Source organism: Callospermophilus lateralis, chromosome 10 (genome assembly GCF_048772815.1).
Source record: "Callospermophilus lateralis isolate mCalLat2 chromosome 10, mCalLat2.hap1, whole genome shotgun sequence".
Taxonomy (NCBI): domain Eukaryota; kingdom Metazoa; phylum Chordata; class Mammalia; order Rodentia; family Sciuridae; genus Callospermophilus; species Callospermophilus lateralis.
In genome coordinates this window covers 53,931,959-53,955,623 of record NC_135314.1, presented here as the reverse complement: position 1 = coordinate 53,955,623, position 23,665 = coordinate 53,931,959, and the positions used below count along the sequence as shown (strand labels likewise).

General features: G+C 42.5%; 1 protein-coding gene across 2 annotated transcripts in view; it reads right to left on the bottom strand.

The window, feature by feature from the left end:
* Positions 1-12,853, bottom strand: part of Slc12a8 (solute carrier family 12 member 8) — a 118,501-nt gene extending 105,648 nt beyond the window's left edge. The window contains exons 1-2 of one of the 2 annotated variants that reach the window (XM_076868533.1): positions 12,737-12,853; positions 7,538-7,729 (exon numbers count right to left, since the gene is read on the bottom strand). In XM_076868533.1, coding sequence (XP_076724648.1) covers positions 7,538-7,729; positions 12,737-12,838 — 294 coding nt within the window. In that variant the 5' untranslated portion in view covers positions 12,839-12,853. The remainder of the gene's footprint in view (positions 1-7,537; positions 7,730-12,736) is intronic. The other variant, XM_076868532.1, reaches the window with a different exon arrangement.
* Positions 12,854-23,665: the final 10,812 nt, after the last annotated feature.

Genomic DNA, 23,665 nt, shown 5'->3' with positions numbered 1-23,665 from the left:
ATCCCTTTTCCATAAAGTCTTTCCTCATCTCCATCTTCTGAATAAACATTCAGCTCACTACCGGTTTCATACATTTCGTTATCTGCCTCCACCTCCCACATATATCACGTATAGAAGTGATATATAGTGATATTCAGTGAACCACTACCAGGAATGCAAACATCTTTTAAAAACAAACATTAAAAAAATTAGCTGATTTACACTTCTTCAAATACTCTGATTTGCTAAGTATACCACAAGCATCCAAGAAATATTTTGTGATAACTTGGTTGTATAAAAAGTGCTTTGGCAAGCAATCACTGCTAAGCTGTAGCCCTTTCATGCAAAGGCCAGAGGGTAACACAAGTTCTGTATTTGAGGGGAGCTCACACACACAGCCCCATTCTTCACTGAGATCGGCACACAACATTTTTCTCAATGTTCTCCAAAATGTACACGCTTAGCTTAAACGGTCATTCCAGCCCTCCCAGTATCCCATAATATGTCTGTCCATATTAGAAATGTGGAGGAAATATAATTATCTCTGAGAGAGAGAGAGAAAGAGAGAGAGACAGAGAGACAGAGAGAGAGAGACTGACTTGTGTTTTCCTATATTTATTCAGAACTCAAACTGTCTCTTGACTTAACCCCAAGAGTGTGGTGGTGCTAATGATACTATGAGATCAGTATTTGGCCAGGTCAACAGGACTCTTCATGGTCAGATTTATCTGAATTTTTTTTAAAAAAGAGAGAGATAAGAATGGAGTAATAAAGATCATTTATATGGGCTTCAACTTCCCAGGTGTCCCATGTCACCCACATGCAGAAGATGATGCCAGAACTTGAATGTAACCATTTGCATCTGGAGCCTCCAAGAAATTCTTTTATATATATTTTTTCCTAGCAGCTGAACAGTACTTGCTTACATGAGGAGGGCCAAGCTGTATGCACCACTTCTGTTTCCAGTAACTCCAGGAGAGCCCCTCTTTGGGGTTTGCACCTATATGTCTTTTAACTCAAGTTGCCACAACAGGGGGAAAAATTCTCTGGGATGCTTGAAAGACCTCTTTGGTGGTTAGAAGCATGGACTGTGAAGCCAGGTAAGACCAAACCCTGTGTGACTTGGGAAAGTGTCTCATTTTCTCACCTGTGAAATACAGATAATAGCAGTACTGACTTCAGAAGGTTATTGGGATGATTAAATGCCCTTGACCAATATCTGACTCAGAGTTGAAGTTATAGAAATAATGATTATTGGCATTATCATTATGATTTTATTATTAGCTACCAAAGAAGAAGAAACGGAATAGCTGCAAATACCATAAAACACTTTGCTAATGCTAAATAGTTAATGGTAATGCCACTGGGAAGTTGCAATATAAGTCATAAATAAGGATTCTTGAAGTCAAAGAGATTGACTTTAAGGAAAAGCAGTAATAGTCCAAAATCATATCATCCTCTCAAAATTTAAGTGTTTGGGAAAGGAGAAAGGGTGTTTATAGAGATTTCATATTTGGTCAGGGATGAGATAGTAAACAACATTTTATCTTGGAGGAATATAAAAAGTAAAAGAAATAAGAAATAGGAAAAAGAAAAATATGTTTAATTATGGCTTCTAAGGGTTGTCCGCTACTACAAGAACTAAAAACATAATAAAATGCCAAATCAATTAAGGCGAAAATGCAATGCAAATAAATTTGACCCCTGTTGGCAAAGCCAGAAGTAGTGAAAAATAAAATTTAAAATTATCTATACAGCAATGAACAGGAGAATTCTAAAAACCCAAGAGACTCAACCAAACTTGCCTCTAGAGGAGGAAAAAAAAAAAGAAAAAAGAATTTAGTCCTAAATGTTTTTATTAGTTAAAAGAGAAAGAAAAAGAAAGGAACAAAGTATTAACTGAAAAGTCACAAGAAGATGAACATAAATAAGTAAGAGCGTAAAAGGAAGTATTTAATATAAAGAAATATAAAATTGAAGATATATAAAATTGAAGAAAAACAAGAGAAATGACACAAAAATTTTTTAAAAAATGACCCTTTAAGAAAAATCAACAAAATAGATAACTCCTGGCAACCTCATTAAAAAGAAAAGAGAGAGTGCAAAAACATAGACTATTAGGAATGAAAAAGGAATAAAATTACTGTGAGCACTGAAGGACCCGGTTGGACGAAAACTTCACCGATCATCTGAGCCTTTTGTTCAGGAACGGGATAAGGCCCACAGGAATGGACCCACTCTCCTGGTGGAAAATGAGCCCCTGGCCAAAGGGGGAATTGGGGTTTATATTGGCTATACTCAGAGCGTGTCAGTTTGGGCACTCAGGAATTTGGGTCTTTGTGCTGGGGGTCAGTGGCCAGCACCTGGAGAGGATTTATCTTGGAAGAGATTAGTGTCTCCTAGAGACTATCATTCTAGGTTTGATGAAACACTTTCTCCTTGCCAGTGGCCAGCATCTGAAAAGGATTTATCTTGAGAGATGAAAGCTATCCATGTATGGTTTTCTTTTTCACTCCCTTTTCCCAGGCCACATTATCTTAGGGTTTTTCATTTTCCATATCTAACAACGACTAATAGAGAAAAATGACATTGAGAACAAAAAATGTGCCATAAATTAGGTATGCTCATATTATTCAATATTCAGTAAGTACTGTGCTCATAAAGTGAAAACACTGACCGAGGGGAATATCTGTGACTTCAGGTTAAGTGAGACCCTCATGATGTGGAATAGAGTATGAACTTTGTTTATAAAAATAAGCAAGTCCTTCACAACCCCACAGGTGTGTGACTAGTGTGGTGGAAGACAATACAAGCTGTGGACACTGGCTACCTTGGGTGGGGACAGCTCACTTTTCGAAACGTTACATTATGGCTGATGCACTAACTGACTACAGTGAAGATCATTTTGCCCTGTTATATCAATTTATAAAGGAAAAAATAAAAATAAACATACTGAGAGTTCCATTATATTTATGCAAAACTACATTGGGGTATGTTGTAGCCCTATGTTCAGGGAAGCAGCCCAGGATCAAGGCCTTCATCACACCTGGCTCACAACAGCCATCTCAATACTGGTCTGAGCTCGGCACAAGGCATGGACTCTCAGTGATTGCCCCTTCCCCACAGCAAGGCAACTACCTTAATAAGGTCTACCTTCCAACCTACACCACTCTTTCTTGGAAAGCGTTCCTGGTGATTTGTGTAAATATCTCCAGCGGTTGTTTTTAGTTTTTAATTTTCTGGCAGTACCAGGAGTTGAACCCAGAGGCATTTTACCCTGGAGCCACATCCTAGGCCTTTTGATTTTTTATTTTGAGACAGGGTCTCACTAAGTTGCTTAACGCCTTGCTAAATCACTGAAGTTAGCCTCAAACCTATGAACTTTCTTCCTCAATCTCCCAAGTCACTGGGATTACAGGCATGCACCACTGCACCCAGCATCCAGTATTTATTATATTTTTAAAGTATTTTCATTTCCTCCTGAAGTTTATAATCATAGGTATTCCTATTTCTTTTCCATTTTCTTTTTTTATTTATTTATTTTTTGGCGGACACAACATCTTTGTTTGTATGTGGTGCTGAGGATCGAACCCGGGCTGCACGCATGCCAGGCGAGTGCACTACCGCTTGAGCCACATCCCCAGCCCTTCTTTTCCATTTTCTAAGAGAAATTTCTCTAACTCCCTGCCATAAGACACAAGGAGTGTCACTGACCATTTTAAAGAGACAATGTGGACTGTATTTGTTTTAGAAGAACTGCACATGCACAGTCATAGGCATTTCCCCTCCACCTTCAGGTACCCAGTTAGAGGACTAGAGCTGCCCCTCCACCCACCTTCTTCTGACACAAATCCCTGATTTTGGTTGAAGCTGGTAACAGTTTTGCACATGTGCTAATCCCATGAGGAAAACTCCAGGCCTCTGTCAAGTCTATAAAAGATTTCCAGTTCCCCACTGTTTTTGTACAGAGCACAGTAGCCATTATAAATGCTTATAGACAGGTCAGTATGCTGAAGACAGACATTCTGGTGTCCAGTTAAGAAGCCTTCAGACTGATATGGGCGGGGAGTGGGGCAGGGAGTGAGAAGGGTCTCTAACCATCTTCCCCTCTTAGCCAAGGGAGTCTGGTCCCACAGGGAAGCTTGCTACATGGGCCTCAGAAGTGAGGGAAGAAGGGCTTGGGATCATTATGGTTTAGATATGAAGTGTTTCCCAAAGACTCGTGGTAAAGGCTTGGTCCCCAAAGCACCAACGCTCAGAAATGGGGCTCTGGGGAAGGGATTGGGTGGTGAGAGCTCTGACTAGTCTATTGATGAATTCTTAGCTGCTAGCATCATGGGGAGGTGGGGAAAACTGTAGGAGGTGGGGCCTTCTTGCAGAAGCAGCTCACTGAGGGCAGGCCCCAATGGTGTCTATCTTGTCCCCAACCTCTCCTTTCCTCTGTCCCTCTGCTTCCCAGCTGCAATGAGGTGAGCAGCTTTGTTCTACCATATCTTCCACTGTGATGTGCTGCCTTCCCACAGATCCAGACACAGGAGCCAGCCAACCAGGGATTGAACCCTCTGAAACCAAAATAAGTCTGTCCTCTTTTAAGTTATTTATATTGATTATTTTGTTAGAGTGAGAAAAAGCTGACTAAAACAGGGAGAACAAAGGACGTCCACAAGATTTCTGCAAGCTTTTAAAATCATTATTCTCGTGTTTGCATCTCTTAAGTTTTGATGCTGTAGGACAGGGGCTAACAAACTGGATCACTGGCCAAATCCTGATTGCTGCCTGTTTTGAGACAGAGAGCAATGTCTTTTTTTTTTTTTTTTTTTAATACTAGGGATTGAACCCAGAGGCACTTTGCTATCACACTACATCCCCTAGCCCTTTTTATTTTTTATTTTGACACAATATCTTTATTTTATTTATTTATTTTTATGCTGAGGATCAAACCCAGGGCCTCACATGTGCTAGGCAAGTGCTCTACCACTGAGCTACAACTCCAGCCCCGATTTTTTATTTTGAGATAGGGTCTCAGGTAAGTTGCTGAGGCTGCCTAGAACTTGAGATCCTCCTGCCTAAGTCTCCTGAGTTTCTGGGATTACAGGCACATGCCACACTCCAGACTTCTATGGCTGTTTCTGCACTATAATGACAGAGTTAATTGCTTGTGACAGAAACATGCAAAGTCAAAATATTTATTATTAAGTCCTTTATAGAAGTTTGCCAACCCCTTCAGGAACAATCTGCCCTAGTAATCATTCAAAACCAGACAATCTGCCCTAGTAATCTTTCAAAATTAATGAATGCATGCATGCGCTGGGATGAGGACATGAGAGGGTTAATACAAACCAGGAACAGGGAACCTCAGAAACCCCAACCATACCTAGAACAAAGAGCTCAGATGAGTAACCTAACTTGACACCCAAGAAACCAAAAGAGAAGAGCAAACTAAAAAAGAAAGCAGAGAGAAGGAAATAATAAAGACAAGAGCATAAATAAGTGAGATAGAGACCAGAACAATAACTGAGAAAATCAACAAAATCAAAAATTGGTTCTTTGCAGACAAATCTTTACCTAGATTGATCTAGAAAAAAAAGTGAGAAGATCCAAATCACTAAAATTAGGAATGAAAGACGGATACAAAAGTAGAGAGGATTATAAAGGACTCTGTAAAAAATATGTCAATACGATAACCTAGATGAAACAGAAACATCTTTAAAAAGATGCAAGCTTACGAAGCTGGCTCCAAAAGGAACAGAAACGTGGAACATGCCCACGTAAGTAGAGACTGAATTAGAATCAAAACTTTCTACAAAGAAAATGCCATAGTCTCACTGCTGAATTCCACCAAACATTTAAAGAATTAACATCAAGCACTTCCAAAAAACTACAAGAGAAGGGAACACCTCCCAACGCACTCTGTGAGGCCAGCAGTAGCCTCACACCAAAACCAGACAAAGACGTCACACCCCAAAAAACTACAGGCCAACAGACCTCATGAATATGCACAAAAAGTCCTCAACGTACTGGAAAACAAATCCAGTAACACATATAGGATTAAACAGAAACCACACCCTGCTCAGAGACTGCAGCCTGGGGTAGCTTCAGACAAAGCAGAGGCGTGGCGAAGACACTGGTCAGAGGCACTTGGAGATATCTGACCAAGGCCTAAGTGGAAAGAAGGCAGAACAGCAGAGCCGCTGACACAGAGGCTTCTCAGGCGTGGCCGCCAGGGCTGAGAAAACATCTTTCTCATATTTCCTTCCAAATCAGCCCACCGAAGGGAGACTAGGTAAACCAGCTTCTTCTCTTTATCCTGGGTGTTCAGAGCTGGCGCCTGCTTCTAGAAGCTGGCTTGTCGCCTGCCCAGGGAGTGGGGAGAGCAAGGACTTCTGTGTCCACCCTGCAGCCCATTTGGCTCCACAATAGCAGAGCTAGGCACAAATCCTCAGGGGAATAAAGTATACCAGCCACTCATTATTCACCTCAAAGACAATAGTTTGAACATCTTTGACCCAAAAGGCGTGGAATCAGAAATGTTACAGATTTCAGAATTTTTCTGATTTTGGTATATGTGCAGACCTCGTGGGTTGAGCATCCTAATGTGAAAATCTGAAATCAGAAATGTTTCAAAATATGAAACTTTTGAGCACCATTCAATATAAGGTTCAAAAAATTTAGATTTTGGAGCATTTTAGATTTTTGATTTTCAGATTAAGGATGGTTGACCTATACTATTCTTAAAGAACGTTCTCTCTCTCTCTCTCTCTCTCTCTCTCTCTCTCTCTCTCTCTCTCTCTCTTTACTTTGTGCTGTTAGAGAATCAGATGTATTTTTGATACCTGTGCTGCATAAAAATAAAAGAAACAAAACCAATGTCTTCCTTGAGGAGACTCTTGGACTCTTCTTTATACAAATTCTTTAAGCTGTTTTAAAAACCACCCTTTGGGGGGTACCGTAGAATCTTTTTCAATGCAAGAAATGCTTACAAAGAACTGCTTCTTAGTGTCTGTAGTTTGTTTCCTCAGCATTAAGTCTCTGCCCTGTGTTTTAGCTAAATAAGCCTCAGAACTGCTCCCTGCTGGCTGATTTTCCATGTGCTTTCATCCATCCCTATGAGGTGGCCTCCTCGTCGCTATTCTCCTTCTCAGACACAGGGTCCACACAAGGGCTTTCAGCCTCCCTGTTAAGGTCACCTGCGTCATCTGATGTGTGTGAGAGCTCCAGCTCAGTTGACAAGGGCCTCCTTCCAAGAAAGTCCCTTGGCACAGGCAGAATGCCCTCTCTTCAGTACAAAAGTGTCTTGGACCCAGGCCACATGGCTGCCACCTGGGCTCCAGCTGCTATGGTGCACACCCTTCCTAGCCAGGCAGCAAGAATGGTGCTAGGCCAAGCCCCTTGTCAAATCAGGAATCCATGAGGCAGGAATGGTGGGAGCAGGAGCTCTGGACTAAGGGGTCAGGGATCTGGACCAGAGCCAGGTAGAAAGAGGAAGGGGAGAGAAGATGGTGAGAAGAGAAGAAGCAGAGAGCAGGCGGGGTGGGGGGGGCGCTGTTGGCAGCCTCACCTGTCCAAACACATAGAGCAGCCCGATGGTGCCTCCCATCTGCCCGCCGAGGACGGAGGAGATCATGGAGTAGACACCGCCACTGCCCATGCCAACCTGCTCCCCAACGCCGATGCCAGACAGCACAGTAACCAGGGCCACGAGGATGACAAAGGACACCAGAAGCATGCCCATGAGCACACCCGTGTTTCCCTGTAGAACAGCAAGGATCAAGATCAGGGTGAGCAGCCGAGGTCCTGCCAGAGTGGTCCCCAGTGGGAGCACTAACCACTTCCCCTCACCCTGGGACCCACTGCCTTAGAATGGGGGTGCAGGCGCCCCAAGTAGGGCAACCGGAAATGGTTGAAAGACACAACCAGAGCTAAGGCCCATGAGGAGTTCTAGATGAACAGAAGGTCCTTGCTTTAAATCCTCCAATGACTTCCCATCACCTATGTAGTAAAGTTGAAGCACTCAGTATAGTCATGAGGCACCTTCTAATCTGTTACTCTGTGCCCTACCATGCAGGGACATGCTTTGTCCCTGCCACCCGCTTACCTACATGACTGGAATGCCTTTACTGTTCATTCTATGCGTTTGCCAGGTTAAAGTCAATGCATCCTTAAAGACTCCATGTTTAGGATTTCCTCCCCCAGGAGCCATCCCTATAATGCTCCTCCAGGACCCAGGGTTTAGTACTTATTGCAATACTTGCCATACTTGCCAGGGGTTTTCCTCCCTGGCAAAATTCCTTTCTACTACAACATCGCCACATAGTAGACCTAGGAGAAGAAAGCCCTCTGCCTGCTACCCTTTCACAGGCCACTGGGGAAGGAAGTTCTGGGGACATACTGTTCATCTAGCTTTGGAACTACCTGCAAGCAAGACCTGGCTGATTGGAAGAGTGCAGGGGACATGTGCAGGCACCAGAAGGAATCGCTGCAGTAAACTTTCCCATTCATTTGTGCTTTCTCTCGCATGAGTTTTTCACGTGTTTTTTAGCTTGAAGTACTGTGGGGTTTTTTTTATTATTATTGTTGTTGTTGTTGTTGTTGTTGACTACCTCAAATTTCCTATGGGATAAGCAGAATAGAAGAAAATGTGGGACTGGGGATGTAGCTCAGTGGTAAAGTATCTGCCTAGCATGCCTGAAGAACTGGATTCTATGGCCAGAATTAAAAGAAAAGACAGGTAAATCTGAGATGTTAAGTGTTGCATCAGGGTGCGATAAGATAGCTGTAGCAACGCACCAGCCATTAGTCTTTGAAAAAGGGATGAGCCCCTGACCATCTGACCTAGCGTGGAACTGAGGAGCAAGGAGAGGGTCTCCTAGGGGACACTCAGGTCAAGAAAGGAATGTGCATCTGCAGAGGTAGGGCTCTGAATGCAAACTGCATATTGAGCACAAGTAGACAGAGTGTCTCCTCAACTGTGGCTACTGGGACTTCACCTCTGCTCAGTCTGCTCTTTTGTAAAATTGAGATAATATTTATCTCAGGGTTGTCAGGAAATAACAAATCTTATGGGGATTAAATACATATAGTGTACTTAGAATGCCATCCAGGATATAAGGGCTTGATAAACTTTATTTGCTATAAATCTTATGTCACTATTATTACTATCGTTAATTATTGTTATGCAGTTCATACATATTCTACCCACTCACTCTCCTTCTCCTTAGTGGCTAGACTGGAGCATGAGGATATCTGTGGCTCCCTCTGGGAACAAGACATCAACAGTTGTGTGGGCATGTGTACAAAAACCCAGCCACAGCCACACAGTTCACATCGCTGATGGGATTTCTAGGGTTGGCAGTGTTAAATGATTCCAGAGGTGAGACAGGGGCAAAAGAAGAACTGAGAGGAGCCAACCATAATGCCCACTTGCCCACCCCAATGCCCCAGCCCCTGCTGCCCCCAGGCAGATGGCCTCAAACTATATGTGAGTATGACATCTCAACATGCTGGGGACTAATTTTGCTGATTTTATACTTATAAGGAAATTACATAGGACCATGTTCATACCTATAAATTGTCTGCATGTAAAAATAAAATATCCAATAACATGTTTAAATTTTCATACTAGAATGACCACTTTACCATTTTTCAGATTATAAGTATGCCTCCAAATTATTCCATACAGTTAAAATCTTCCATTTAAAAACTAATAATTTTGGCATGATCTCTACCATTTTCATTTTATGCCATTCCCTAGAAGCTCCATATTTAGATTCTATATTATTTTCAGCATTTCATGTTTGCCTTTGTTTTCATGATCAAATATGATTTTTCAGGTAAAACTAATGTCGGAGTTGAAAACTACAGATCATTTTAAGACAAAAGGATGTATTTGTGTGGTAGACAAACTTAAAGATAGCCCCAGTGATCCCTGTCCCTTGGTATTTCTGCCCTTATGTAATACCCAGCCTTTTGGGTTTAGGTTGCACCAAATGATTCACTCTTTTAAAGTATGCAAATATTTTGTCAGTCACTCAAAATGATCACATTAGTTGCAATTTATTTCATAGTTTTTGAAGTGCAAATTTAAACATGCACATACTTCTATTTTAGGCTATTTGTTTTATCCATGTAGTGACTTGCTTTTAATAATTCGAATACAGAAGTGACAGAATCTGTGGTTAGGATAGTAAAAAGACTATGGCTTCTGTCTCATGCTCTTGCTCTCTCTCCTCTCTTAGATTGCTCACCCTTGTAGAATTCTGCTGCCTTTTCATGAGGCAACCCTAGCAGACATCCACATGGTGAGGACCCAGGCCTGGGTCAATAACCACTTCCCGGCACCCCAGCTGAGGCTTCAGAGGAGACTGCAGCCTGACCAAAGCCCTCAAGCAAGAGGCACCCAGTTAAAATTGTACCTGGATCCCCAAATCACAGAAACTGTAAGAGAAGACATATTTATTGCTTTACTATCAGGGTAATTTGATATGCAATAATAATAACTAATATAACTTATACCTTCGCTTTGTTCTTGACAGCCCTTGAAAAAAGGGGGTGGTGGAGCTAAAGGACTAAGAGTCTGTTCTCCATCCACCTTTCCATAACCATCCTTATAGGAACAGAGCTCAGGAATCCCAGGCTGACACTGATCAGGCCTCCTCTGCCTTAGAGGTCAGGTTGATGGGCCTTGGTTGGACATAGGCTGGAGAGTTACTAAGCAGTGAGGTGACCACCACAGGAAGAAGAAGAATGAGGGCAGGTCCCAAAAGCCTCAGCCTACCTGCCAAGATGAACAGTCTTGGCTTGCAGCTATGTTTTTGTAAGTCTGGGGCCCCCATAAGTTTCGAGGGCTTGTGAGAGGCATAAACTCTCAGCATAATCACTAATTTATTGACACCAATCGAAGCTTCCTATGCATTAAAAATAAAAATTTTCAGACTCACCCAGGTACAGTTAAGGCTGAACCCTGAGGTAAGGACTGGGGTGTGACTGAACAAGAGCTTAGGAAAATTTGGCCTTACCCAGGCCTCTTGATGGGGAAATCCAAGAACTCTGCATATCCCACCACCATGGGGCTGTAATCCCCTGGAATATGCCCATGGAATGGTTAATTTTATGCGTCCACTGTGGTGACCAGTGGTTTAGTCAGACACTAGTCTAAATATTGCTGTAAAGGTGTTTTAAAGTTGTGATTAAAATAACCAGTTGTCATAAAGTAAAGAGGTTACCCTCCATAATGTGGGTGGGCCTCTTCGGATCAGTAGAAAGTCCTATGAGCAAAGACTAAGGTTTCCCAAAGAAGGGATTCTGCCTCTATCTGCATGAGCTTTCCACCTTCAAACTCAAAACTTACCTGATAATATATACCTTGTATGTGTGTACCTCCTCTGGCATTGGCTCTGTTACTTTAGGAATATTCTATACCTTCAACAGCCCTCTCTTCCACCTGCCTGGTCCAACTCACCCTTCGAGGCCTTCCAAACTGCACCTCCCTCCAGGAAGCTTTCCTGGACACTTCCGTGAATGCAGCATCCTCAGCCTGTTCCACCCCTGAGGTGTTTCCCGCTGCTCTGATGACATGACTCTGCCCACTATGGGAAGGAGGAGGTGCTGGGTTTGGCAATTCCAGTGGCACTAGTAGTGCTAGCACACAACAGGAATTCACCTTTTGTTCTGGGCCTATTTGGTATACTGAAGTCCCACCATGGGAGAAGGCACAATATGAAGGGCTGAGGATCCTGCTCAGGGTGCACACCTGTATGGAAGAATGCTTTTGCATAAAACAAAGGAAAAGACTTTTGTTCTCTGTGCGGAGACAGACAAACTGACCCCCAAGGACCTTGTGCAGGGCAATCTATCCCCCAGAGGTAAGGAGCCTACCCCTCTGACTAAGCGCCCCCATGCATGGTCACACACAGAGTCAGGGAGAGTGGGGGAAGGCCACCATGTGGGTGAGGAGCTGGTGCATTAGCAGGACACAGGAAAGATAAGAAGGCCAGAGAGGGTCACAAGATACCACCCATCTGATCTCTCTGCTCATCTCTAGTCCCACCCATGATGACCCCTGACTCTTCAGGTAATCAAATCCATGGGGAGGCTTCTATTGGAACCTGTGAGTCCCAGGCTCACAGACTCTCATTTAAAGAGCAATGCCATGTGGGGCACAGTGGCACACCTCCTGTGATTCCAGCAACTCAGGAGGCTCAGGCAGAAGGATCATAAGTTCAACGCCAACCTCACAACTTAGTGAGGCCCTAAACAACTTAGTGAGATCCTGTCTCAAAATAAAATAAAATAAAATAAAATAAAAAGGACTGGGGATTTAGCCCAGTGGTTAAGCACCCCCAGGTTCAATTCCCAGAACCAAAAAATAAATAAATAAACAATGCCAAGGAGCTGGGGATATTGCTCATTGATGGAGCGCTAGCCTCACACTTATAAGGCCTTGGGTTTGATTCCCCAGCACCACAGAAAAAGAAAAAAGATTTTTAAAAAAGCAATGCCAATTAATACTTACAACTACTAATAAAATAAAACAATTATAACAATAAAAATTGTAAATCAGGCATACAACCACTAATAAAAATAGAACAATCATAATAATAAAAAGCCATGCCAGCTCGCCACTTACTTGTGTCCTATTTCATGTTTCAGGAGCATCTGTTTTTCAGGAAACTATTGCCTGCACTGAAGGATGCCAAGCAGGACAGCTTTCCAGATGTGGACCCACAAGAGGCACCAGGGCCACCAGCTCATCACTTACCACCAGCCAGCCGGTCCTCAAGAACAGGACAACCCCAAAAATGTTGATCATGCAGGACGTGAACACACCATCCCAGGTCCCAAACAGCACTGGCTCCCACATGAACAGCTGGATCTTCCACCAGGGCTGGGGCTGGGCCAGGGCCCCCTGCCAAGAGAGCACACTGATGTCAGCTGAGCCACCACCAGGAGGGCCAGGGAGGACAGGAGAAGGAGGAGTGGACCAGGAGGAAGCAGGAAATCCAATTTTAAAAAGCCCCCACCTCGTGATGCCAGCCGGGGCAACCATGTGTTTTCAAAAGTGTGCACACACTCTCACAAATACACACTCTGGGGGGTTTTGTGTTGTTTTGTTTTTGTTTTGGGGCATTGGGGGTTGAACCCAAGGGCACTCTGCCACTGAGCTACACTCCTGGGTCTTTTTATTTTGAGATGGTCTCGCTAAGTTGCTGAGGCTGGCCTAGAGCTTTCGATCCTCCTGCCTCAGCCTCCCATGTTGCTGGGATGACAGGCATGCATCACCACACCTGGCACACACACAGTTTTTTTTTTTTTAAGAAAGAGTGAGAGAGAGTGAGAGATTGGAAGAGAGAGAGAATTTTAATATTTATTTATTTATTTTTTTTTAGTATTTGGCGGACACAACATCTTTTGTCTGTATGTGGTGCTGAGGATCGAACCCGGGCCGCACGCATGCCAGGCGAGCGCGCTACGGCTTGAGCCACATCCCCAGCCCCCACACACACAGTTTTGAGGGTTGAGTCCATAACAGGGTCACTATTCTCTACAAACACCAGGGACTGCTGTACCTGTGTGTAGCAGAGACTAGCTGTTCCACAAACCTGACTTCCTTTCCTTTTGGCCACCCAGGTAGACTACATTTCCCAGCCTTTCTGCAGGTGTGGCCACGTGACATGCAGGTGGGAAAACCACCCTGGGCCCCAGCTCAGGCAGCGGTCACCATTCTGGGCAGCATCTCTTTGTTTTTCAGTCCAAGGTCCTAGGGCTGAAGGCAGCTCCCAGGGGTTACTAATCTTCAGATAACTTGGCTTTCACTCTGCTTCTTCAGCCTTTCCAAACCCCCCCCCCCCAATCAATCCTGGGTATCAGATTCCCTCTTTAATACCTACAATAGTTTCCATTTTCCTGACTGAACACGGACCAGGTGACCCCTATGTCTTCCTCCCTTCCAAGACCCTAGGATTTTAAACCATTGTTTGGCAGCTGTTCAAGCATGAGAGGTCAGTAATTGGTTCAACAGATTCTCTGCTGGTTTTTCCAAATCAAAAAATGACCAAGGCATTTATAAACACTCAAATAGAAACCCTTTACTGATAAAATTAAAAGCTTGTGGAAATACTAAAATGATCTTAAGCAAAAGCAATAGCAACTCCTACTATAAACTGTTCCTGCACAGATTGTGTCTTCCATTACCCTCAAACTATGCAGCAAGGATTAATGACTCTCAGCGAGCGGGTTGGGGTGGATGGGGAGGAGGAGGCGCCCAACTAAGAGCCCCTGTGCAGTGATTCCACCACTGGTGAGTGTGTATTATCTGCACACACAGTGAAAAGCATAAAATCCCAGAGTGCAAGAAAAAAAATCTAAGACCCAGAGTCACAGGGGCACGGCTCCTCCATGGCTAAGAACAGGAGATGCAGGTATCACCTGGGGCCAAGACTGGGGCAACTACTCTTCCTCCTCTCCTGCCACACAATCACAGGCAAGGAAGGGCCCCAAATAAGCAGTGGTCACTAGATGCTGAGAAGGAAGGGGGAGGGGAAAGGGAGGTTGGGTAATGGGAAGCAACACAGAGACAAGAGGAATTAGTCCTAATGCTCCACAGCACCAAAGGGTGACTATAGTTGACAAGAACTTATTATATATTTCAAAACAACTAGAAGAAATGAGTTCAGAGGTTCCCGGCAAAAAGAAATGATAAATGTTTGAGGCGATAGAGATGCTAATTACTCTGATAGGATCATTACACATTGTAGACATGTATTGAATTCTCGTACTGTAGCCCATACATATGTACAAATTTTATGGGTCATTTTTTCTAATTTATAAAGATACATTAGGAAAATTTTCTGCCCTAAATTTAAGTCTTTCAGGTTTCAAACGTTAACAGGAAAGGAGGCAAAAAAAAAAAAAAAAAAAAAGGATGGAAGGATGGAAAGAAAGAGGCTCAAGAAATAATTGGAGACATCATTTAAGCCACATGGGACAGATGGTTTGGGGACTCCTTGGTTTCCCTGTCAGTCCTGACCGCTGAGTTCTCAGCTCCAGCTGGAGCTTCTTTCTTCTGGGTACAAGACTGGCCATTGTCATGCATAAACCACAAACACAGAACCTCAGGCAATAAAGGTGACACCAGTCATTGTGGCTCAAAGACAAGACTGACAATCTATGTTTGTCCTTGAATAGATGGTACCAAGGGACCTGCCTGGTGAATGCAGGATCCTTTTCCAGGTTCTTCATCTCAAAACTCAGGACATAGAAGACTTCCTGCATCTTCTTGTGCTCAACTTCCTATCAGAGCTTGCTCAGGCCTAATATCATTAGAAGCAGTAATAACAGCCACTATCAGCAACAAAAAGAGTAATAGTGGGCTGTGGCTGTAGCTCAGTGGTAGAGAGCACTTGCTTTGCGTGTGTGAGGCACTGGGTTCAATTCTCAGCACCGCATATAAATAAATGAATAAAATAAAGGTCCATCAACAAATATATTTTAAAAAAAGGAGTAATAGTTTAGAGAGGGTGGTCAGTTCCATAGAAGTCTTCTTCTTTGATCCTTAGTACAACAGCCCTGGGAGGCAGGCAGGAAGAGGGGGCCTGCTTGGAGATGGGAGGACTGGTTGCCCTAAGTCCCTCAGCCAGGGATCCATCCAGGCTGTAAAATTTGTGCTTTCCCCTGTACCATACTTACCTAAAGGTTACTTGCCCTTTTCTGCCCTAAATTTAAGTCTTTCAGGTTTCAAACGTTGACATTCTGGACTAGACTTAACTGCGCACCCATCTGCCTTACCCACAAAATGCCTTTGGTGGATATTTTTCAACTTTTCACTCTGAAGGTTGTTTTGTTTACCTAATAGAGTGTGGAAAACCTTCCTTTCCCTTGATCTTTTTTGTCTAGAAAACTTAAGGGTTCTTTTTTTATTATTACTAGTTTTAGTTGTTTAGTTGGACCTTTATTTTATTTATATTCAGTGCTGAGAATCGAACCCAGTGCTTCTACACATGCTAGGAAAACACTATACCACTGAGCTACAACCCCAGCCTACCCTTAAGGGTTCTTTACTTCTACAGCACATAGAACCTTTAGGAAACCCTTTACCCAGAGAAGGAAAATATAACTGGTTTGAAAAGGGTTTAGTGACTGAGCCAAAGCTTGTTTCAGGATGTTTAAGGGTGTGTACCTACTTTTTAATCACCAATTGATCAAAGAACATAACTGAGTCTTCCCACAGCCTATTCAACAAAAAAGTTCACAATAGCTAGACTGTGGAACCAACCCAGATGCCCTTCAATACATGAATGGATAAAAAAAATGTGGCATTTATACACCATGGAGTATTACGCAGCACTAAAAAATGACAAAATCATGGAATTTGCAGGGAAATGGATGGCACTAAAGCAGATTATGCTTAGTGAAGCTAGCCAATCCCTAAAAACAAACATCAAATGTCTTCTTTGATATAATGAGAGCAACTAAGAACAGAGCAGGGAGGAAGAGCAGGAAGAAAAGATTAACATTAAACAGAGACATGAGGTGGGAGGGAAAGGGAGAAAAAAGGGAGATTGCATGGAAATGGAGGGAGACCCTCATTGCTATACAAAATTACATATAAGAGGTTGTGAGGGAAATTGGAAAATAAACAAGGAAAGAAATGAATTACAGTAGATGGGGTAGAGAGAGAAGATAGGAGGGGAGGGGAGGGGGATAGCAGAGGATAGGAAAGGTAGCAGAATACAACAGTTACTAATATGGCATTATGTAAAATTGTGGATGTGTAACCGATGTGATTCTACAATCTGTATTTGGGGTAAAAATGGGAGTTCATAACCCACTTGAATCTAATGTATGAAATATGATATGTCAAGAGCTTTGTAATGTTTTGAACAACCAATAAAAAAAATAAAAAAAAAAAAGAACTGGCAGGAAGAGCCTGAGTTTGACCCTAAGATTGAAATACGAAGTTTCTTAGAGAGATCACATAAGCCCATTTAGAGGGAGCGAAGGAAAAGGAAAAAACAACAGCACAGAGAAAGGGAAAGAGGAGGAGATGGAGAACCCTCAAATGAAATGCAAGATAAGTAAAGCAGAGACCCAGAGGACCGTTCCCCAGACTGTCCTGAAATGACATGCTACTTCCTAGGCATCCACATAAAAGCACCAGCTCCGGTGTCACCACTTGTGCAATGCCAGTCAACCTTGTGCTGTTGCCCAGAGTTGCTTCAGGAGGGTACCGTCTCCACCTTTCAATCACTACCTGGCACAGTGACTAAGTATATCAGTTCTCATGCCCACCACACACTCTGTGATTCTCCTGGGACCTCAGACCCACCTCCTTCCTCTGGGGAAGGGGAAGGAATCCCCTCTCATCTCCCAACAAAGCCCATGGCTTCAGTGATGCTCTCTCAGGGCCTACCCAGTCATTTCCACTGCCTCAAGAGAAATGGCTGGGATGAAGGATGAGGATAGTTAGGCCGGTTCTGGGCTAGCCTGCTGAGCAGAACACAGGTCTGGTCCCAAATGTTAGTAGCTGCCTTTCGAAATTAGTTGTCCACAGTTTTGAGTCCTAGTCATCAATTCCAAAATGAGGAGAACCTCATTTGAAATCCTATAGACACACAGGCTGGGGAAAGGGAGGGAGCTAAGGGATGCTTGCTATGCCTGATGTGCGGTCCACTGGGAAGAAGAGATGCAGGCTGAGAAGGATGAAGAAAGTGAGAGGATTGGTCCTGCAGAAAGAGCACCCTAAGTCATGCTCAGGGAGCAGACTCCTCTCTCCCCTGAAGACCCTCAGCCTGGAGGGCAGACTTGACAGGTTCCTGGGGTACTGCTACTGGGAGCCTGGCCCCAGGCAACCACTCCCACTGCTAGAGCTCTCCTTCCCAAGCCCCCAGGATAAGAAGTCCTCAGCACCCAGGGACCTGCACTCAACATGGGGAAAGCCATGGCTATCTGGTGGATGTTTTTAGTTGTAAGAGAGCAGGCTTTCTCCTGTGAATAGAGAATTTCCACATATCTGAGCAGAGTCTAAAAGGCTGGGAAAAACACCAAGTAGGAATGCACCCAGCAAGCTGAGCTGAACAAGAGATAGAAAAGTCCTGCCAGAGGCAATGATATGGGCTCATGCCCAGGAGCCTTTTAACACACCTGAAACGTGAAATGACACCTTTCCTCTCTTCTGGCAACTGACGGGGAAAAAAATTAAAAACTCACCTTCTTCCCATCAAGGTCAAGAGTGGGTCAAAGCAAGATAGGACTTGCCCCTTTCTCCCCAGGTATACCTGCAAAGACTGGCTCTACCTGGATTATGCTACAAACAGATGAACCAGCAGCTTGCTTTCTGAAACTCAATTATTTAATTATTAATTAGACACCAGAGAATAGGCTCGAGCTGCTGCTGAACTGTGCCCCAGCGGGCAGATTGGAAGATTTATTCCTTTCCTCTGGCTCTGAACAGGCAACATGTGCCAGCCCACAGTGACCAAGAAAGATTTGGACAGGAGACCAGCCCAGCCATGGGCTCAACCTGCATAAAATGCTCTGATTCACCTGAACCAGAGGGTTTCTGTAGGGTTTGGAGGGAAGATAATTGCGAAAGCTTTGTGTAAGGTTGAAACACCACAGATGATCCTAAATGTGGATGAGGTATTTCTTCAGGGAAGTTGGAAGGCAGACAAAGAAAAGAGTTCTTATGGACTGTGCGGTTTCTCTTTTCCCCAGCTGACTGTTCTCATGGCGAGGGTAGAATTCTTGCTCTCAGGCTTAGATCTCAAAGCTGCCTCACTAGCCCTGCCCTGCCCAAGCACTGGCAGAGCCAGCCCTCTGTACTGCAGCAGGAGTTCTAGACTGTTTTAGAAATCCAATAGATGGCCACTCCCACTCAAGGGGGACATGGAACTAGCTCTGCAGGATCCGACTGGATGTCACCTAAACCTTATTGCCTTGGATTAGGACCATGCTATGTCCTGGCCAGTTCTTATTTAGTGATTCCTAGAGAGGTGAGGTCTTCCTGGCAGTGTCGCTCTCCTCTGCCACAGAAGCAGCTGGAAGCCAGTGTCCAGGTCCAGCAGGTCCTGCATGTTTGGCCCGAGTACTCTCCATGACTGTGTATCCTCAGAAGTGTCCATGGCTGCAGCTTTCTCGAGGGCACAAACCAGTCACATGGTCAGGCAGCCTCAGAGGGGGAAGACCCTTAGAGGCTGTGAAGACATTGATGCTGATGCAGAAACCCTGCGTTCTGCCACTCAGGACCAAGAGCAGCTCCTTCACCAAGAGCATCCATTTCTGCCCTGGAACCCAGAGTGTGCAGACACGTGCTCTGGACACCTGATGCCAGCCCCCAAGTGACAGAAGCCTGCAGTGGCAAGGCTATGGCCACCTAAACAAGAGCTTCCCCTACCCTTTCCCAACTCCTTGGCAAAAGGGGAGAGCCTTTCCTACAGGGCTCAGATTGCTGCTAGGGAGTCTACCTGGATTCCACCTGGATTTAACACAAAGAGGAGCAACAGGGACCCTAATGCCCTCTCCACAACAGTAAACCAGTTAAAAAACAACTGCAGGGCTGCAGCGGTAGCTCAGTGGTAGAGCACTTGCTTAGCCTGCATGAAGCAGTAAGTTATAGATAAACTTTAAAAACTGCGCGCTGGGGTTGTGGCTCAGTGGTAGAGCGCTTGCCTAGCATGGGTGAGGCCTTGGGTTCGATCCTCAGTACCACATAAAGATAAATAAATAAAGGTATTGTGTCCATCTATGACTAAAAAATATCTTAAAAATTTTAAAAACTGCAAAAGTTTTATTCTCCAATAGATCATCCAATATTATATCCATTTAAAGAATGTTTATGTAATGAGTATATCCTTTCCTATAGTTTAGAGTTTTGGAACCATGTTAATATTTTACAGACTCAAAATCAAATCTATGAGAATTAGAGGTAAACACTAAAACAGAATGCAAAGAAAGGGAAATCAGTGTAACTGTCTTAACACAACCACACTTCAGGTGGAAAAAATGAGATTATAGGCATGGGCCACTGTGACCAGCTTGGCGTGTTTTTTTTCTGTAGGGGTATACATTATTAATTCTGAATCTGCTTTCTGTCAATTAGAAGTCTGTGCAAATACTTCAATATATTAACTGGAAGTCAATTTTCTCACTATTAGAGAAGAGGTTCCAACTAAAGAAAGAGGAAGAATAGTAAAATGAACCCTGTGGGGATGAGCTGGAATTAGAAGTATCAGTTTTAATTTTTAGTTTTTAATACATACATATATATGCATACATATACATGTGTGCATACATATACATGTTGCATACATATATTTAGAGAGAGATACATATACATATGTATATTTATATTCATCTTCCTTTTCTCTGTCCACTTAAAGGGTCTACAAGCAAAGACATCCCAGTAGCAATGAACATGCCTAGTACTCAGATCATGATTTCTAGATATAATTCCTTACTTAAAGAAACCAGGCAGGGTTCTTTGAAGAAGTCACTGACTCAAGGCTCAGGCAGAAAAAGTACAATATGTATCTATAAGGGCTTGTACCATAAAGTAAGGAAGTGCTAAAAAAAAAATGGCAAAGATATGTCAAAAGTCATATGTCAAAAGGAGCCAGACTGAAAGGTCTCCCATTGGCCAAATGCTGGATTATCAAAACAAATAGTAATAGCAATAAAATATTCATAGAGTAGAATAAGAATTTGAATCCATGCAAATATAAATAAATGAGTAAATTGAAATGGGAAACAGAAAAGAAAACTTTTTCTTACTGCAGAAAACCAACTAATGCATGTGGAAGGGATTACAGTGTTAGAAAATTACCATTTGCGGCCATCACAGTGATAGCGGATTAGCCAAGAATCATCAATGGATGCTAAAGCTTGTGGGTAAAAGATCAGTGAGGAACAGGATATTTCCATAGTCTCAGATGAGCACCAACAAATGATTTATTAATTATAAAGGAAAATTAAAATAATTTTAGATTGGATTAACCTAGTGGACACCACCTTATAGAAGTAACCAAAGTTAACATCACCATGATGGGACAAATGGAAATCATGTACCTCCTGATAGATAGGATGCCTTGAGAAGAACCCAACATCGCTTCTCTAGTATTCCTGCCAAAATACAATGCCTTAATCAAATCATGAAGGATCAAGTTCCAAGCTGATGAACATTCTACAAAATAACTGGTTTGTGTTCAACAAAAAATGCCAAGGTCATGAAAGACAAAAAAAAAAAAAAAAAAAAAAAGCCAGGAAAGTGTTCCATGTTCCTCCCATCTCCTGTAGTATTCTCCTCTAGTAACTGTTCTTTAGTGTCTCCTGTTAAAGAGATACAACAACTAAATGCAATGTGTGATCCTGGACTGAATTCTGCACCAGGGGAAGGCAAGGAGGAAGTAATAGGATATTAGTGACACAACTGGCAAATTTTGCATGTGGAACTATAGATAATAGGATCGTCATGGTTGGTCAGAGAAATTCTTATTGTTAAGCACACATGGAAGCATTTATGGCATTTATGGATAAAGAAACATGAATATCTGCAAATTACTTCCAAATGATTTAGGGAAAAATGAGAAAGAAAGAGATCAAGAGTAAGAGAGAGAGAGAAAGAGTGACCTAAGAAAACAAAAGGGCAAAATGTTAAACAAGTGGTCAAAGAGTTAAGAATACATATAGACTTTTTTTGTTATGACACTATTGCAAGTTCACTATGAATGTGAAATTTTATCAAAATGAAATTTAAAAATAAATAGGTGGTACAACTTTATCAATGATTTAACACCATCCAACTCAACAATGAATAATGTTTTTAAGATGGTAAATGTAATGTTGTATACAATTTACCACAATAAAATATTGGATGATGTTATAGTTTGAATGTGAGGTGTCGCCCAAAAGCTCATGTATGTTGTGAAGTAATCTGTGAACAGGTAAATATGTTGTGAAACAATGCAAGAAGGTTCAGAAGAGAAATTACTGGGCTAAAAGAACCTTAATGCAATCAGTGAATTAATCACCAGATGGGATTAATTGAGTGGTAATGAAAAGCAGGTGGGATGTGTCTGCAGGAGGTGTGGTTTGGGGGGCTTGGCTTTGGGGGTATATATTTGTATCTGGCAAGTGGAGTCTCTCTCTCTGCTTGCTGATCGTCATGTGAGTGGCTTCCCTGTGCCACACTCTTCCACCATGATGTTCAGCCTCACTCAGAGCCCCAAGGAATGGAGCCAGACTTCTGTGGACTGAGACCTCTGAAATTCCCTTACAATTGTTCTAGTCAGGTCCTTTAGTCACAGCAGTGAAAAAGCTGACTAAAACGAATATAAATAATAATTTCAATAAAAGCTCTTTTATAAAAGGATCTCAACACTTATTTTAAAAAGAACGAAACAAAACAAAGCACCTTGTTTGCTCTTGTACCCCTAGTTGCCCAACATGAATTGGATACAGTGGCACCTCATCCCGCTTCACTATCCATGGTTTCAGTTACCTGTGGTCAACCGCAGCCTGAAAATATTAATATTTGCCTTGACTCTTTCAAGAAAGAAACCACATTTACATAACTTTTATCAGAGTACATTTTTATAATTGTTCTATTTTTATTATTAGTTATTGCTAATCTCGTAGTTGCCTAATTTGTAAGTCACAGGTAAGTATGTACAGGGAAAAGCAATGTACACAGGATTTAGCATTATGAGTGGTTTCAGGCATTCACTAGGGGTCTTGGGATGTATCTCCTATGGACAAAGATGGACTGTACTCATTAAATGTGAGTTAGCTGAATCAATGAGTGAAATGTGCTTTAGAAAGTAACATCAAGCATCTCTTTTAAGATGGCAAAGTAAGCACTTTCCTACCTTCTAAATTACCATGGAAATGACAGAAAAGATGTGGGCTTTCTTAAAGTTTGAAACTCTAATTATAACTAGAAGGGGGGGAAACAAGTGCTACCAGACTTTTGGAAAGATTCCTGCAGATGGGGTTGGAGGGGCAGAGAAAAAACAAAGGATAGAGCAGAGTTAAGGAAGTGCTGTCTTCCATGGCTCCTGAGAAGCCCCATTTCAGAGCTCTAGCTTGTCCCAGAGCTGGGGCCCTAGATGTGGGCCCCAGGAAATCACAGGTGAAATGCTGTCTTGAGGGCTTCATCACATACATGAAGTAATATATGTAACAGCATAAAATATGGAAACTTGGTAAGTGAGCCAATATGGCTGCCAAGTTCCTACATTTTACATGAAGTGGCAAAATAATAACTCTAAATAAACTGAAATGCTTTAAATATATATTAAGTTTCTGCAACAGTCATTCTCAAACTTTTTGTCTCTGGCCCCCTTTACATTTAAAAATTATTGAAGACCCCAAAGAACTTTTGCTTATGTGAATTATTCCTATCAATGCTTAGCACATTAAGAACTTAAAATGGGATACTGATTAATTAATTAATTTTAATAGAACAATAATAAACCCATTTCTTGTAAGATAAAGGACATTTTCACAAAAGAATGAAACCATTTTTCTTTGTGCAAAGAAAGACCATGTTATAAATCTTGCAAATCTTCTTAGATTCGGTCCTGATAGAAGACAGCTGGATTCTCATAGCTACTTCTGCATTCAATCTGCTGCAAAATGTTGTGTTTGAAGAACATGAAAAAAAAAAATCCTGACTTCCCACAGTTCTAAAGTT